The 16,004-nt window shown below is 42.0% G+C and overlaps 2 protein-coding genes and 1 long non-coding RNA gene across 5 annotated transcripts in view; 2 read left to right on the top strand and 1 right to left on the bottom strand.

Annotated features, from left to right (window-relative positions):
- LOC110487588 (uncharacterized) overlaps positions 1 to 16,004 on the bottom strand; it is a 29,358-nt gene that overhangs the window by 3,814 nt on the left and 9,540 nt on the right. For 2 of the 3 annotated variants that reach the window (XR_016486054.1, XR_005036445.2), the window contains 2 exons: positions 1,980 to 2,047; positions 79 to 1,119 (listed from right to left, as the gene is read on the bottom strand). This is a non-coding gene — a long non-coding RNA (uncharacterized LOC110487588). Of the gene's footprint in view, positions 1 to 78; positions 1,120 to 1,979; positions 2,048 to 16,004 lie in introns of those variants that run through there. The other variant, XR_005036447.2, reaches the window with a different exon arrangement.
- Positions 633 to 11,535, top strand: rpz (rapunzel). The gene is made up of 3 exons (XM_021559504.3): positions 633 to 712; positions 4,306 to 4,362; positions 8,339 to 11,535. The coding sequence occupies exon 3, from the start codon at positions 8,433 to 8,435 to the stop codon at positions 9,114 to 9,116; it is 684 nt and encodes a 227-aa protein (XP_021415179.2). The 5' UTR covers positions 633 to 712; positions 4,306 to 4,362; positions 8,339 to 8,432; the 3' UTR covers positions 9,117 to 11,535.
- Positions 5,816 to 7,797, top strand: LOC149985055 (protein rapunzel-like). The gene is made up of 2 exons (XM_090197202.1): positions 5,816 to 5,928; positions 6,491 to 7,797. The coding sequence occupies exon 2, from the start codon at positions 6,524 to 6,526 to the stop codon at positions 7,190 to 7,192; it is 669 nt and encodes a 222-aa protein (XP_090053328.1). The 5' UTR covers positions 5,816 to 5,928; positions 6,491 to 6,523; the 3' UTR covers positions 7,193 to 7,797.

Here is a 16,004-nt window from a genome sequence, read left to right as displayed (position 1 = left end):
AAAATGATAATTTGTTTAGTAATATATGAAGAAAAACATTCTTAAAAATTACATTTTAAACTTCAGGAGCTTAATTACCTTCTCATTGTGTGAGTGGAAAGCTCCTTGTCCCAGTGGATACATCTCTGCACTTTTGGAGAGGGACACTTGGAGACAGTGCTCTCTTTTTCCTTGATTGCATCATATTCACACCAGAATATTTTCCTCTGCATTCAAATGGTCTGTCTCAATAAAAAGGGGTCTCTGTGTGTCCAAAATATCCTCTAGCAATGATTTTGGGCAGCTCTAAGAGGCCCCAAGGCTTGGTGAATCCACAAAAACCCAGTGGAAACTCTCTGAGAGCTCATTTGTGCAGCATGTTACAATTGCTTCTCAGCATTGGCTGTATGACTGGTGGATGGGCCATATGATGTGAAAGCCATTGGGGGGGAGGACAGAGGGAGTTAGGGGAGGGTTATTTACTATAGGGCCAGTGTCATACCGTTTGAAAGGGACATGTTGGCGCCTGTGGGACTATGTACCCAAATAGGCCCTTACTGAGCATCTGGGGCCTTCTGTATTTTACAGTAATGGTTGAGTCCAAAATGAGCACCCCTACACATTCAACTTACATGGAAGTGCCCCTTTTGCAGGGATTTCTGGGAAGAAGAAGGAGGCTATCGAGGTTGGGACTTTGGAGAGAGAGAGGTATAGAGAGAGGCACTTTGTAAAGGTAAGAAAAGCTCTGTTCCACTATGGTTAGGGTGCCATTGGATGAATATGGGGTATATAGAGACTCTAATCTCAAAATATATCCAGAAAAATTTAGGTTTTCAGGTGCTAGGTGGTGTCTGTATAATGTTATAGAGAAGGGAGGGTCAGGCCATTATGCTGTGCATAAACAAGGAAATATGGAAGCACGGCTAGGGGGAGCCATAGCTGGGAAGGGAAGGGAGCTTGCTGGCTCTATGCTACTGCAGAGGAGAAGTTGGTTGGATTTAGTACTCACAAAGTCAGTAAAACTCCGGAAGAAACTGTATTGTTATCTATTGTGTTAATTAGTCAGTTATTGTCAGATTTATATTGGTCTCAGGGCTGTTGTCCAAAGGGAAGTCCTCAAACTGCCTCACAGGCTGTGCTCTGTAAAGAAAGATGGGAAGATGTCATGATTGAACAATAAGAGACAGAAAATTATTCAAATAAAGAGCAAACATGCAAATGGTAAACTTTGCAAAGATTTTAGTGTGAGATAACATGTAGAATTTAGTTAGCTTGCTCTGCTATGTGCTTTTTTTTAGAGAGCTGTAAAGATGGCCGCTCCACTGTAGGGAGAGTGTTGAGAGTAACTGCCCACTTCCTGATTGAAGCACCATCGCAACTGCTTTGTTTGCATTCATGCTCAGGCAAAATGTGGTGTTTGAATACAAATGACCAGCTTTAACTTAGAATTAAGTTAATTATTTTGGAAATAATGGTGGTATTTGAGGTTACAGGACATGGGCCTAGACTAACTGCTTCAAACAGGGAGTGCTGCAGTGTTCTGAATCTCTGAAGGCTCAGCTATACAGTAGCACAGTGGTGATCGGTTAACCTGAATTGGAGACGTTAGTTTAACGGGCCTTGGGGCCTGGTCAGCTGTTTCCCTGAAATAACATATTGGGTTGACAGCCCATATACATAAACTTTTCCATACATACACTTTTCTACTGTGTACAAACACAGTTTACTATGGGATGGGTAGAATTGAAACCACCAGTTATAAAGCATTCGATTGGGAGGAACAGTTAAACACAGGCTTCATTTGCACAAAGGGTTAAATTACACTGCCGCTTGCTTGCATTTCTGTGATGATGATAGACATTGATAGAGTATTAATGTGAAAATGTCTGTAATAGTGCTTTATGTTTCTTAATTTACTTAATTCCTTGCTGTTTTTGTAGTAAAAAAAAAAAAAAATGGCCCCCAGGTTAAAGAGAACAATTAACCCTTTCATGACCTACTTTTCAAAGCTGTATTGGGTTGAGTCGGGGGTGATGGGTAACAAGTTCTTTCTCAGATGCGGTGTTATCTGGAAAGGGAAAGACACAAAAAGAGAAATAATTACACAAATGAATTAGAAATTGTATCCATAGATATATTTCAGATCTCAGAAAGTGACATGTTGTCTCACCGGTGTGGTAAGGAGCACCGAAAGCTTTTAATCAGATTTCTTTAAGCTACTATCTCCCCATTTGCTTCTTTTCAAGTGCCTTCTTTCCCCCATATTAATTTAAATAACATCCTATCCAAACCCACTAACCAATATTTGCCTGAATGTAAAGGGTTAAAACATGCTCTGGAGAGACATTGCTACGCAGTCCATATAGTTGGTGCTGAAATCTGACTGAGTTTTTTTCCCCACATAAAAATATGTACATTTACTGCCCCCTCTGGTAGATTCAGGCAGAAAAGAGTGAATTTGACCAAAGACAAACAGGCAACCTGGGTGTTCCTCACACTATATAGTGTGCAGTGCCTCAACTCTTGATAAACCCTTGTCTCCGCCTGTACATTTAGGTGAACCTCTGCCAGAACCCATGTACATTTAGCCACTGTTGTAATGCCACAACTGGGGTGTATGTTTGTAGTGGCCGTGGTCTCAGCAGGCATTCCTATCCTGCCATTTGCACTCAGAGGTGAGTGACTAAAAATGAGATTATGAGCAGGCTCTCACTTTGACACCGCTCTCAGTCTGATATCTGTTGAATTCAACTCGTGACTTTGGTACATTAAGGCTGTGCTTTTTCATAAACACCTTAGTCTACAATTACGCGTTTCTGTAACATAGTTGAACATGAGCACAAGTACCACTGTGAAGAATGAGAAATCACTTCTCAGACATTAATCCTCAACTCATATAAATTCAATTAGCCTCTGAATTCCTCCACTAGAACACAGTGAAATGATTTAACTTCATGTACAGTAGTGTCTTTAATGTAGTACTATAGTTATGTCAACCGTGCTGCCCTACAACAGGTTTCTCTTCCACCAATATTGAGCTCAGTCTGTCGTCTCTGCTTCTCTGTATGACTCAGTGTCCCACCCAGTGGCTGTTAGCGCACATTGCTTCTAACTACCACTCGAAGGGCATGATTTCCTCAATTAGCCTGCTAGCGTTGCTATCGCAGCAACACTGGAGCTATCAGTCTCTTCCATAGAGGCACATTCATAATCGGCCTGGTGCTGAAGTGCTGAACAGAGGGCTGCTACGCTTAAAGAGAAAATGGTTAACTCCTTCACTGCCAAATGCCACTGCTACTCCAGATTTTAGACTTCTGTTTTGGTTTGTAGCTACTGTATGTTCTACTGCAGCAGTAGCCATGTGAGCCACAAAAAGTGGATTGAAGAGTAGCCCCCCCCCGCCCCCCCTATTATTTTGGCTACATCTCGTCTGTGCACTCCTTAGAAACAGCTGACAATGGGAGTCAGTTGCACGACAGCTGTGTGACTGTTAGCAGCTGAAAAACAGAAACGCAACCATGGACACCCTCATCTCAGTAGGTCTTTGTGTGCATCATGTGGCATTATATAATAACTTTCAAGATCATGTCCATGTAAACCCACACCTGAAGACAAACGCAGCTAAAAAACCAACAACAGCATCTTTTGTATTTGTATTTCAAACATGTGGAAGAGATGACCCAGCATTTGACCTTTAAGCCACCTCAGTTTCAGTCGCAGTGATCTAGGTACACCTTTGGAAACAACTGCCGATCTTTGAAAACGTCCATCACTCTCACTCAACTCATGCAGGTTAAATTAGCACCGTGAAATTATTTCACTTAATGTAAAGTAGTGTCTTTGATGTGGTACACAACAGTTTAAGCAACTGTGTTGCCATAGTACAGGTTTCTCTCCCACCAAGATTAAGCTCAGTCTGTTGTCGTCTCTGCTTCTCTGTATGACTCAGTCCTGCCCAGTGTATGTTAGCTTCCATTGTATCTGACCACCACTTGAGGGGCACGACTTCCACATTTCGCCTGCTAGCGCTGATATCACGGCTACACTGGAGCGATCAGTCTTTTCCATAGAGGCACATTCAAAGCAGCGTGGTGCTGAAGTGTTGAACGGAGGGCTGCTATGCTAACAGAGATAGCTGTTAACTCCTTCACTGACAAATACAATGTATCTGTATAGTAGGCAATGTGATCCCCTTTTAAAAACTGCATGAAAGGCTGTAGAGAGAAATGCTGTCTAATCTCATCTAGAAATTGAAAGAACACTTCGCTGTGCACAGATGCAGTTCATATTTTCCCCAAATCTTGATGGATGTTGTCTTTTCTTTAGGCGTCACATCGATCAGAGCCCGAAGTCGCAGTCCAGGAGCTTGTCAAACCCTCCAACGTAAGCAATTCCTCCACTCACTTGTCAACGGCTACAAATACTTCTTTACAAATTTTACTCAGATCATTTTACTTAGATATTTTACTCACTGGGATAATACAAAGGCTCTGTCTGACACTTTTTAGTATAGCCTACATATGGAAACTTATTGCAATGTGTATAACATTATTTTGTTTGTTGCTACAACTCTGGGTGTCAGTTGCTCAATAGCTGTGGTACGGTTGAGGGCAGCAGTGAACACCCTCATCCCAGTAGTTTTTTGTGTGCACTTGTATCATCTGGCATCATATAGTGTCTTTGATGTAGTACACTACAGTTTAAGTCAACCGTGCTGCCCCACAACAGGTTTCTCTTTCACCAAGACCGAGCTCAGATATTCTGTCATCTCTGCTTCTCTGTATGACTGTGTCCCGCCCAGTGGCTGTTAGCATCCATTGCTTCTAACTACCACTCAAAAGGTATGACTTCCTCACTGGAGCTACCAGTCCCCTCCATAAAGGCACATTCACATCGGCCTTGTGCTGAAATACTGAAAGGAGGGCTGCTATGCTAATGTAATGGAGGTAAGAAAGTGACATACGCTTACTCCACATAACTAGCTTAAATGTCGCCAATGGTGCTATCGTATCCGATCATTTTCTATAGAGCAACTGGTTGGTAAGTTGTCAAGGAGGGCGGTCGCGTGTGTTTGCGATTAGAGCGCCACTGGTTTGAGCCCAGTAAGGGGACACAGGGACAGTGGAGGAAGCAAAGCTGTTAGCAGCACACTGGTTTAGGTTTCACTGACAGAGATGGCTGTTAACACCTTCACTGCTGTCCAATATCAACTGGAAATTGAAAGGACACTATAGGCATCTGAGTCACTGATTCTGATCCTGATTCGGCTCACACAGAGTCTCAAACCCAGGATCTCTTGTTTTCTAGCACATGTGACCGCCCTCCCGAAGCGTCTTACCAGTCACGCCACACAAAAAGCTAGCTATATGGTGGCACAAAGTGGGGAGACTTCAGGGTGAGGAGTAAGTTTTACATATCCCCCATGTGCTACATTAGAAGCTGTCTTGAAACAGCAACCATGGACACCCTCATCTCAGTAGCTCTTTGTGTGGGCAGTTGCATCATAACTTTCTAGATAATTTCCATGTAAACCTTCTGAAGACGCAGCCAAAGAAAACACAAAATATTTCAAATCTTTTAGCACTTTGTCATTGTCACTCCTCAGTTCTCTAGTTCCATTCACATTAATGAAAGATTTCCATGGAAGTTGGCATCACTCGACACTGCAGCCATGGGATAGTGAACCAATCAAAAGTGGATTGAAGAGTAGCCTTTTCCCCGTAACCCAATCAGCATTGTGTATGCATGAGCCACTCCCACACCCTGCCCTTACATGGCACGGAGGCCTGGCCAAGGTCTACAGATGGATGTAAAGGCTGCTAGTTCAGAGACAACAGGGCCACAATACTAAGACCACTACAACTATTACTACTACTACAACAACAGAACCACAACTACCAAGAGCACTACTACAGAACCAGGAGGGGAACAGCTTCCGACTTGTCTCAGGTAAGATTCGATTACTAATCATAATTTTAGATTAAATCAATGGACATTGAATTTATCAAGCACAATAGCATATTTTTTTGGTCACAATTTCAGATTGAATAGTGCTAGTTGTAGAACGCACTGATATCAAAAGACGTAATCCCTTCCAATGATTGCATAAAAAATGGTACATTCATCAATACTCTGAGAAGAGTATTTATTTAACTAACATTTCCATCTAATGTGTGACATATAAGGTTTTTTAAACTCCAGTTTCAGAACTGGACAGCAACCATCTGCCACTGGCTGCAGCAGAATACTGTAGTCAGCCGATGTTCAAAGAGCAGACTAATCTGTTCTTCAGCTGTACGACAAAATTCTATTATTATTCAGCTAAATTCCAGATGCAGTTGCAGAATGTGCGTACACACTCAAATGTTTGTCAAAGATTCATGAGGCTGCTTTGTGGATATTCTGAATACAAGTCAAAGCAAATCACCCCACATGATTGAAATGCAACAAAGTTGGCACTACTTGCAGACATGAGCGATGTAAATACTAAAATACTCTCTTCTCTCTCTAGGACGACAGTTAAGTCGTATGTGTAGCAGCAGCTATGGACAAGGAGACAGTGGTCATAATCCTACAAGGCATGGAGAAAGTCTCCTCCTTCGCCGCCACCAACCCACTCTTCGACATAGTCACTGCAGTGGTGAAGGTGACAAAGGACCTGGTCGCCAAAGACCTCACCCAAGACCTGGACACCCAACAATTGGGCCACATCCACGCCAAGCTGGAAAGCATCTCCAAGACAAACCAGCAGATTCTGAAGCAGATTCACCTGAACGAGGTCAATGAGAAGTACAGCAAGTATGAGGAGTATATCAAGCACCAGTACACTGCTCTCAACACCATGGTGAAACAGTTCAATAACGACCCTGAGGGAAGAGAGCGCTACATGAAAGATTTCCAGGAAGTCTATGAGAGAGACAAGGATACCCTTGCTCTAGACACATACTACCGCAGTGTCATAAAAGAGAATACAACTTTTGAACAAAGAGGTTTGCTGGAGGTGTACCTAGAGCACTACAAGCAAAACCGAGACGTCATGGAGAAAAAGTGTTCCCAACTGGCTCATGTCTTTCGCATGGGCCTGATGACACTAATGGCATATACGGTGGTCACAGAGGATGATGAGGTTGAAGTCAGGGAGAAATGGGCCCCCAGGGTGAAGAAGATTCAGGCCAAGATGGATGAGGCGCTGGCCCAGTGTGAGGGGAACTGATCCTCATCCACTCCCAGGGTCGGGTGGGCATATGAGGGCTTTAAAGGGATACTTTGGGATTTTGGCAATGAGGCCCTTTAACTACTTCACCAGAGTCCGATGAACTCATGGGTACCATTTGTATGTCTGTGTCCAGTATGAAGGAAGTTAGAGGTAGTTTTGTGAGTTACTGCTAACTAGCATTAGCGCAATGACTGGAAGTCTATGGGTACCTGCGAGTCATCTAACTCTGGGGAAAGTAGATAAAGGGCCTCATTGGCAAAATCCAGAAGTATCCCTGTAAGGTTAAAAGCTGTTTGGAGACTAGTCCTCTTCCCTCAATTTAAAAAGAAAAGTGATTTCCTTTTGGGTGGTGGGCGATATTCTTTGTCAATGAATGGAATGCATTAAATCTAGATTGTATAATATTTTGCTATGATCGGTGTTGCACTTCAGCCCTCATGTTTTCAATTTACCACTGCCGACTCTGTCGTTTATTTTCAGAAATGAGTCGGAATGCATACTTTATGGTAACCTTGTATATCATTGTTCTTTCTTCCTTCGATTAAGTGTATTTTTGCTTCTTGACTTTTTCTAAATAAATGCTTTTTTGCACTTGTTATTCATTTTTATGCTCTTACATGGAGTTATGTAAATGACACCAATGGTGATAAAACCTAGTCCACTTTATTAGGTTCAAAACACTTACACAGAGAATGTTACAAAGCGTACATACTGATGAAGTTGATTTTCAACAGTGTTGGCCAGTGTTCATTTCAAACTATTTACAGAGTTACAGAAACTCAGTGAGTGTTAATTTTACATTTTTGAAATTTAACTAGGCAAGTTGGTAAAGAACACATTCTTTTTTTACAATTATGGCCTACCGGGGAACTGCCTTGTTCAGGGGCAGAACAACAGATTTCTTTGACCTTGTCAGCTTTGGGATTCGATCCAGCAACCTTTCGGTTACTTGCCCAACGCTATAAGCACTAGGCTTCCTGCCGGCCCTAAAAAAGCTAAAAACACATTCGAAAGTGTAACATTAACTCTGTGTAGTGTGGAACAATATAGATACTTTTTTGTCTTAAGTGTAACACTATTAGAGTTTAAAACATTCACTTTTCTTTTTTTAAGAACTTGCTCTACTCTCTCTCTTTCTCTTAGACTCCTGTCTCTCAATCAGAAGCTACCATCCTCCCCAACCCTTTCAAGCACTACCTGGTTTGGACTTCTGTGTCGTGACCCCCTGCTTGCCATCATGTCGGAGATGGAGATCGTGGAGGACCGGGCCAAGCTGAAACAGGGCCTGGTGAAGGTGCTGCAGTGTGTGGCCACCATCTCATCTGCTGCGGCTGTGGTCAACCCCATTTTTGGCGTGGCCGGCTCTCTAATCCGAGTGGTGCTGCACCATGTGGACGATGAGGACATCCAGACACTGAAGCGCGAGTTTGGCTCTGTCAACCGTGCCCTGGACCAGCTGTCCCAGCAGAACCGCGGCGCCCTGCTACAGATCAAGAAGGAGACGCTGGACGGCCAGTACTGCTGTGTGGAGGAAAACCTGCGCAACCAGTTCCGCAAGTTTATGGAGATGGTGGAGGCACGGCCTGAGCACTGTGAGCGCAAGAAGGTCGACTTCGAGGAGAGCTACTCCAACGACCTAGGCGACCAGAACCTGCACACACTCTACGAGGGTGTGGTGGGCAAGCCCAAGCTGTTCAGCCGGCCCATCCTGGAGGTGTACCTGAAGCACTCGCAGGGCGACCACCGCACCATGGAGAACCTGTGCACGCGCCTCACATACCTCTTCTGCATCGGCCTGATCGCCCTCATGGGTTACGCCGCTGTCATCGGAGACGACGAGGAGGGCATCAGCGACGAGTGGACCGAGAAGATGGAGCACGTGCAGGAGAGGATGCAGGAGGCCCTCCAGAAATGCAAGTGAAGAGAAGGAGAAGGAGGTGTAGAGGCTGCTACTTGTCCTCCATACACAGGACTCTCTCCACATTCCCTCTAGGACCCCCCCCCCCCCATTCCATATGCTCAGTTCAGGCCATTATAATGAGCCCTTCTCCCCTCATCAGCTTCATGTGATGTGGATTCATTATTCTTTAATGATCACATGGCTATTCACAGTTGGTATCTATGAGTTAGAGGTAAGTAAATTGAATGAAAACAGTCAGTGATTTGCCTCATCCACAGCAGTAGTCAATGAACAGACCTATATAATATACGTGAATGTTGATATGGAAACCTGCATACACAGCGGCCTGACGATCAACATTTGGACTGGCTCTCAATTAGATTTAACTATGCCATTCCTATCTTCTAAAGAGTAAGATGGAGTGGTTTTAATGTCTGACAATACTCAGCACTTTTGAAAAAATATATTCTCTTGCTGGTATTTGCTGGTGATTTAGAGGGAGACACAGAGAACAGGCTCATTCTGTTGCGTGAATGTAAGATTCACCATAATGGGTATCTATTTGAACAGATATATATACTCCATGCAATTCTAATAGCGCCACTGATGCAACCTAGCACTTTCAGTAAAAAAAAACATGATCTATACTGTGGACACTATTAACATAGCATGCCAATTGCCTAAATACAAAAACAATTGACTTTACAGTGGGTTAATTAGTATTACTTTACTAATTACTGTAGGTAATTTGTAACCATATATCTGCAGCTAAATTGACTGTTATTTAGCATTTAATTGGAGATAGCATAAAAAAACTATTGATAAATTATGCACACCCCCCCCCCACACACACACACATACACAACACTAGCATTATATTGCTTCCATAATTATTCAACAAAAACACTAGACTGTCTGTCAAAGCGCTTTGGCCCGGATAATGAAGTCAGTGGAATGATAATCATACTGTAACTAACACTAAACACTTGTAGTCTGTTTTAATTTAATACCAAAACTGGCCTACTATACTGTCCAAAAACACTACTGTTTCCTTTTCAACCATATTGTTTGGTGTTTGTTTGTTTTCATGAACCCACCACATTATGGTGGGTGTGATGTAAGCCAACCAAGTGCAGTTACTACACTAAACTATACGTGACAACTAATCGCACAACAATACAAAAGGTCAAAGTATACATTAGCTTTAAGTGCTTTCTCTCTTATGGGTTTTCTTGTATCACAGATCAATTAAGTATTAGCAAAAATGTTTGTTTTTTACCAAGGTTGCGTTCATAAATTCACTCTGGCCATCTACTACGATTTCAGAGCACTCTCGTCTGAGTGTGTCGTCAGCGTAGAATAACTGATTAATTTTCGAACACGCAACACCCATTGAATATGACCTGTGTCAATAAACATCTGCAAAGAAAATATATTTAAATTGTTGCCAGCAGCACAGTTAGTCACCAACACTCTACACAACACGAGTGAGGTGTTCTCTCATTTGTGTCTTGAAGTAGCTAGCAAGCTAGCCAACTTTAGCCAGTTATCTTAGGTGCTTGACTGCCGTTGTGAGGTCAGAACGCTCAGATCAACCCTATTCCCCGGCCAGAGCGTCCATTGTGCCCTCTAAACGTTCAAAGAGCGAAAGGCTCTGAATATACAAATTGAGAATCTGACAACACTCAAAATATATGAAGGCGCAAATTACGAACACACCCTAAATAATTTGATTTCTGGGGAATTATCTTTGCTCTGTGACCCACTTTCTTTTCACTTAATCTATTATATTATTTTCATATTTTGAAGCAATTTACACCACAATTAATGTAAGAGATATTTTTTTTTTACTCAAATACATTATGGTGATGTTTTGTAGATGTTTTCGGGATTTTATACATCTTAAATGGCCATAGTAGTTTTTATTTAGATAAGAATCCTCTCATAACTGACCAACAGTGTCTCTTACACTGTGGTCCATGTTCCGTGTCCCCTTACTGTGTCTTGCCTAAGAAAGGGTTCACAAAGTTATGTTTCCTGTTCTTTACTTAATTTGTTCTTGTGCTCTAAAGGACTGCTGTTTGATTTGATCTCTTTCTTCTGTGCTATAAACCCCACTACTCAGATTTCCAGTGTTACTGATGTCTATACTCACAGATCCAAGAGAGCTCTCCATATCTGTGATTCATAACCCTATATTCAATGGAATGGCTTTTCTGTGGTACCAGTCCCTGTCTCTCATGTTGTTACAACTGAGATGTATGGCTGTTAAATAGTTATAATTCTGTACTGTTAAAATTAATAGATGGGAATATATTTACCACTTTATGGCTTTCTGAAAATATATGCTCCTCATCTAAACTTCATAGCCTATTTTTTGTTATGTTCTTTGTTGGCTGGTTGTACTATGCAGCACTATCAATAAAGATTGAATGTAAAATATCACTTGTATTAGATTGATTTTATGCATTAAAATATCTTGAGGCATTCACAATAGTATTATCATTTTAACTTGGTTTATCTCAAAATGATGATGATGGGCAATACATACAGTCAGGTCCATTATTTTTGGCACCCTTGATTTAAAAAAGTCTATACAATAAATAATACAATTAGATAAATGCTCAGTGTAGTTACCGTCGCAAAGGGAGACTGCTAGAGTATTGAAAACAGGTGCAAAAAGATATCCTTTTTAACCCAATCTTTTGAGACTTGTTAAACAAAATCTCATTCTCTGAGCAATTGTATTAGTATAAAATAATAATGTACAAATGTTTTTGAGCATGCAATATAGTCTACACCCTCTTCAATTTTGCTTCCTTAAAATTTTAACTAAAAAGGGATTCAATTCGATTTGTTTATACAGATCTGCACAACCTACTCAACATTTTCAAAGTGAAAGAAGGTTATAGAAATGTTTCCATATAAATACAAAATAAACTGAAATATCATAATTGGATAAGTCTCCAACCCCTTAGTTAATACTTGGTGGAAGCACCTTTGGCAGCCATTACAGCTGTGAATCATTTGGAATAAGATTCCATCAAATTTGCACAACTCTTAGGGCAACATATATCCATTGTTTTTTATCAAAATTGCTCAAGCTCATTACATTTGGTTGGGAATCATTGATGGACATCAATATTCAAATATTGTCTCTGATTTTCATGCAAATTTAAGTCAGGACTGAGACTAGACCACTCAGGTACAACTCTTGGAAAGCCATTCTGGTGTGTCTTTGGCATTAAAATGTGTCTAATTGTCTCACTGAAAAATAAAACCTTATCCCAGGGTTAGGTTTTCAGAAGATTGAGGCAGGGTTTTCTCGAACTTTTTACCTTGGTTATGCTCCATTAATATTTATTTTGATCCTGACATACTGACCAGTCCCTGTTGATGACAAGCATACCCATAACGTAATGCTGCCATCACAATGTAGTTTTTTTTAAATGTATTTATTTGCTGTTTTGTCTTGCAGTATTACTTAACGGCCTTGTTGCAAACAGAATGGATGATTTGGAGTGGATTTTTTTTAACACAGGCTTCTTTTTTCCCCTTTGTCATACAGGCCAGTAATATGGAGTGAATGCAATGATCCCTTTCTATTTTCAAATATTGTGGCGGCAGCATCATGTTATTGGTATGGTTGTCACCGGCAGAGACTGGGGAGTTTGTTAGGATCAAAATAATTCATCTCAGTCTTTTGAAAACCCTGGGATTTTATTTTTCTGTAGGACAAGTACACACATTTTAATGCAAAATACACATCCAATTATGACATTTCCATATTATTATTATTATTTAAAACTGTTTTTGTATAACTTTGTTTCACTTTGAAAATGTGGAGTAGATTGTATAGATCTCTAGGGAAAAAAGTTCAAGGGAGTGTAGACTTTCTATAGGCACAGTAGCTCAGTATTTGTATTTATTTTATACAGTCTTTTTTGCTCATATTTTTTATGATGCCATCTATTTTGTGAAGTGCACCAGTCCCTCCTTCAGCAAAGCACCGCCAAAACATGATGCTGCCACCCCCGTGCTTCATGGTTGGGATGGTGTTCTTCGACTAGCAAGCCTCCCCCTTTTTACTCCAATCATAACGATGGTCATTATGGCCAAACCAATCTATTTTTGTTTCATCAGACCAGAGGACATCTCTCCAAAAAGTACAATCTTTGTCCCCATGCAAAACATAGTTTGGCTTTTTTAATGGTGGTTTTGGAGCAGTGGCTTCTTCCTGCTGAGCAGCCTTTCAGGTTATGTCGATATAGGACTCGTTTTACTGAGGATACAGATACTTTTGTACCTGTTTCCTCCAGCATCTTCACAAGATCCTTTGCTGTTGTTCTGGGATTGATTTGCACTTTTCGCACCAAAGTAGGTTCATCTCTAGGAGACAGAACACGTCTCCTTCCTGAGCGGGTATGATGGCTGCGTGGTCCCATAGTGTTTATACTTGCGTACTATTGTTTGTACAGATGAACGTGGTACCTTCAGGTGTTTGGAAATTGCTGCCAAGGATGAACCAGACTACAATTTTTTTTCTGAGGTCTTGGCTGATTTCTTTTGATTTTCCCATGATGTCAAGCAAAGAGGCACTGAGTTTGAAGGTAGCCTTGAAATACACTGCTCAAAAAAATAAAGGGAACACTAAAATGACACATCCTAGATCTGAATGAATGAAATATTCTTATTAAATACTTTTTTCTTTACATAGTTGAATGTGCTGACAACAAAATCACACAAAAATTATCAATGGAAATCAAATTTATCAACACATGGAGGTCTGGATTTGGAGTCACACTCAAAATTAAAGTGGAAAACCACACTACAGGCTGATCCAACTTTGATGTAATGTCCTTAAAACAAGTCAAAATGAGGCTCGGTAGTGTGTGTGGCCTCCACGTGCCTGTATGACCTCCCTACAACGCCTGGGCATGCTCCTGATGAGGTGGCGGATGGTCTCCTGAGGGATCTCCTCCCAGACCTGGACTAGAGCGAGACATGATGTCCCAGATGTGCTCAACTTGATTCAGGTCTGGGGAACAGGCGGGCCAGTCCATAGCATCAATGCCTTCCTCTTGCAGGAACTGCTGACACACTCCAGCCACATGATGTCTAGCATGGTCTTGCATTAGGAGGAACCCAGGGCCAACCGCACCAGCATATGGTCTCACAAGAGGTCTGAGGATCTCATCTCGGTACCTAATGGCAGTCAGGCTACCTCTGGCGAGCACATGGAGGGCTGTGCGGCCCCCCAAAGAAATGCCACCCCACACCATGACTGACCCACCGCCAAACCGGTCATGCTGGAGGATGTTGCAGGCAGCAGAACGTTCTCCACGGCGTCTCCAGACTCTGCCACGTCTGTCACATGTGCTCAGTGTGAACCTGCTTTCATCTGTGAAGAGCACAGGGCGCCAGTGGCGAATTTGCCAATCTTGGTGTTCTCTGGCAAATACCAAACATCCTGCACGGTGTTGGGCTGTAAGCACCACCCCCACCTGTGGACGTCGGGCCCTCATACCACCCTCATGGAGTCTGTTTCTGACCGTTTGAGCAGACACATGCACATTTGTGGCCTGCTGGAGGTCATTTTGCAGGGCTCTGGCAGTGCTCCTCCTGCTCCTCCTTGCAGAAAGGCAGAGGTAGCGGTCCTGCTGCTGGGTTGTTGCCCTCCTACAGCCTCCTCCACGTCTCCTGATGTACTGGCCTGTCTCCTGGTAGCGCCTCCATGCTCTGGACACTACACTGACAGACACAGCAAACCTTCTTGCCACAGCTCGCATTGATGTGCCATCCTGAATGAGCTGCACTACCTGAGCCACTTGTGTGGGTTGTAGACTCCGTCTCATGCTACCACTAGAGTGAAAGCACCGCCAGCATTCAAAAGTGACCAAAACATCAGCCAGGAAGCATAGGAACTGAGAAGTGGTCTGTGGTCACCACCTGCAGAACCACTCCTTTATTGGGGGTGTCTTGCTAATTGCCTATAATTTCCACCTGTTGTCTATACCATTTGCACAACAGCATGTGAAATGTATTGTCAATCAGTGTTGCTTCCTAAGTGGACAGTTTGATTTCACAGAAGTGTGATTGACTTGGAGTTACATTGTGTTGTTTAAGTGTTCCCTTTATTTTTTTGAGCAGTGTACATCCACAGGTACACCTCCAGTTGACTCAAATTATGTCAATTAGCCTATCAGAAGCTTCTAAAGCCATGACATTTTCTGGAATTTTCCAAGCTGTTTAAATGCACAGTCAACTTAGTGTATGTAAACTTCTGACCCACTGGAATTGTGATACAGTGAATTATAAGTGAAATAATCTGTCTGTAAACAATTGTTGGAAAGAAATTACTTGTGTCCTGCACAAAGTTGATGTCCTAACTGACTTGCCAAAACTATAGTTTGTTTTAACAAGACATTTGTGGAGTGGTTGAAAAACTCGTTTTAATGACTCCAACCTAAGTGTATGTAAACTTACAACTTCAACTGCATGCTCCTAGGACTTCATTGAAAATAAGAATTTGTGACTTGCTGACTTGCCTATTTAAATAAAGATAAAATAAAATTCAAATAAATGTATAGGGTCTTTTTGGGATTGGCCCATGTGTTGCAAAAAGCCAATCGGGTAGTGACTAGTACATGGCTCTCCATCCCTGTTCCTGGGGAGCTACCTACCTGCAGGTTTTCACTGCAACCCTAATCTAGCACACCTGATTCTAATAATTAGCTAGTTGATAAGTTACAACTGGGGTTTGAGTGAAAACCTACAGGAGGGTAGCTCTCCAGGAACAGGGTAGGAGACCCCTGCTGTAGCATAATTTCATACCTCTAGATGTCAGAATAGACGTGGAATCCTGATAACTAAACATTTGGTAACACTGCTACTGTAGGCACCCACACA

Source organism: Oncorhynchus mykiss, chromosome 2 (genome assembly GCF_057628025.1).
Source record: "Oncorhynchus mykiss isolate SJ-2025 chromosome 2, ASM5762802v1, whole genome shotgun sequence".
In the NCBI taxonomy this organism is placed as follows: domain Eukaryota; kingdom Metazoa; phylum Chordata; class Actinopteri; order Salmoniformes; family Salmonidae; genus Oncorhynchus; species Oncorhynchus mykiss.
The sequence above is the reverse complement of the archived record's forward strand: the minus strand, read 5'-3'. Positions and strand labels throughout refer to the sequence as shown.

Coding starts and splice junctions, on each gene's coding strand:
- rpz (XM_021559504.3), top strand. CDS start 8,433: ATGTCGGAGATGGAGATCGTGGAGGACCGGGCCAAGCTGAAACAGGGC.
- LOC149985055 (XM_090197202.1), top strand. CDS start 6,524: ATGGACAAGGAGACAGTGGTCATAATCCTACAAGGCATGGAGAAAGTC.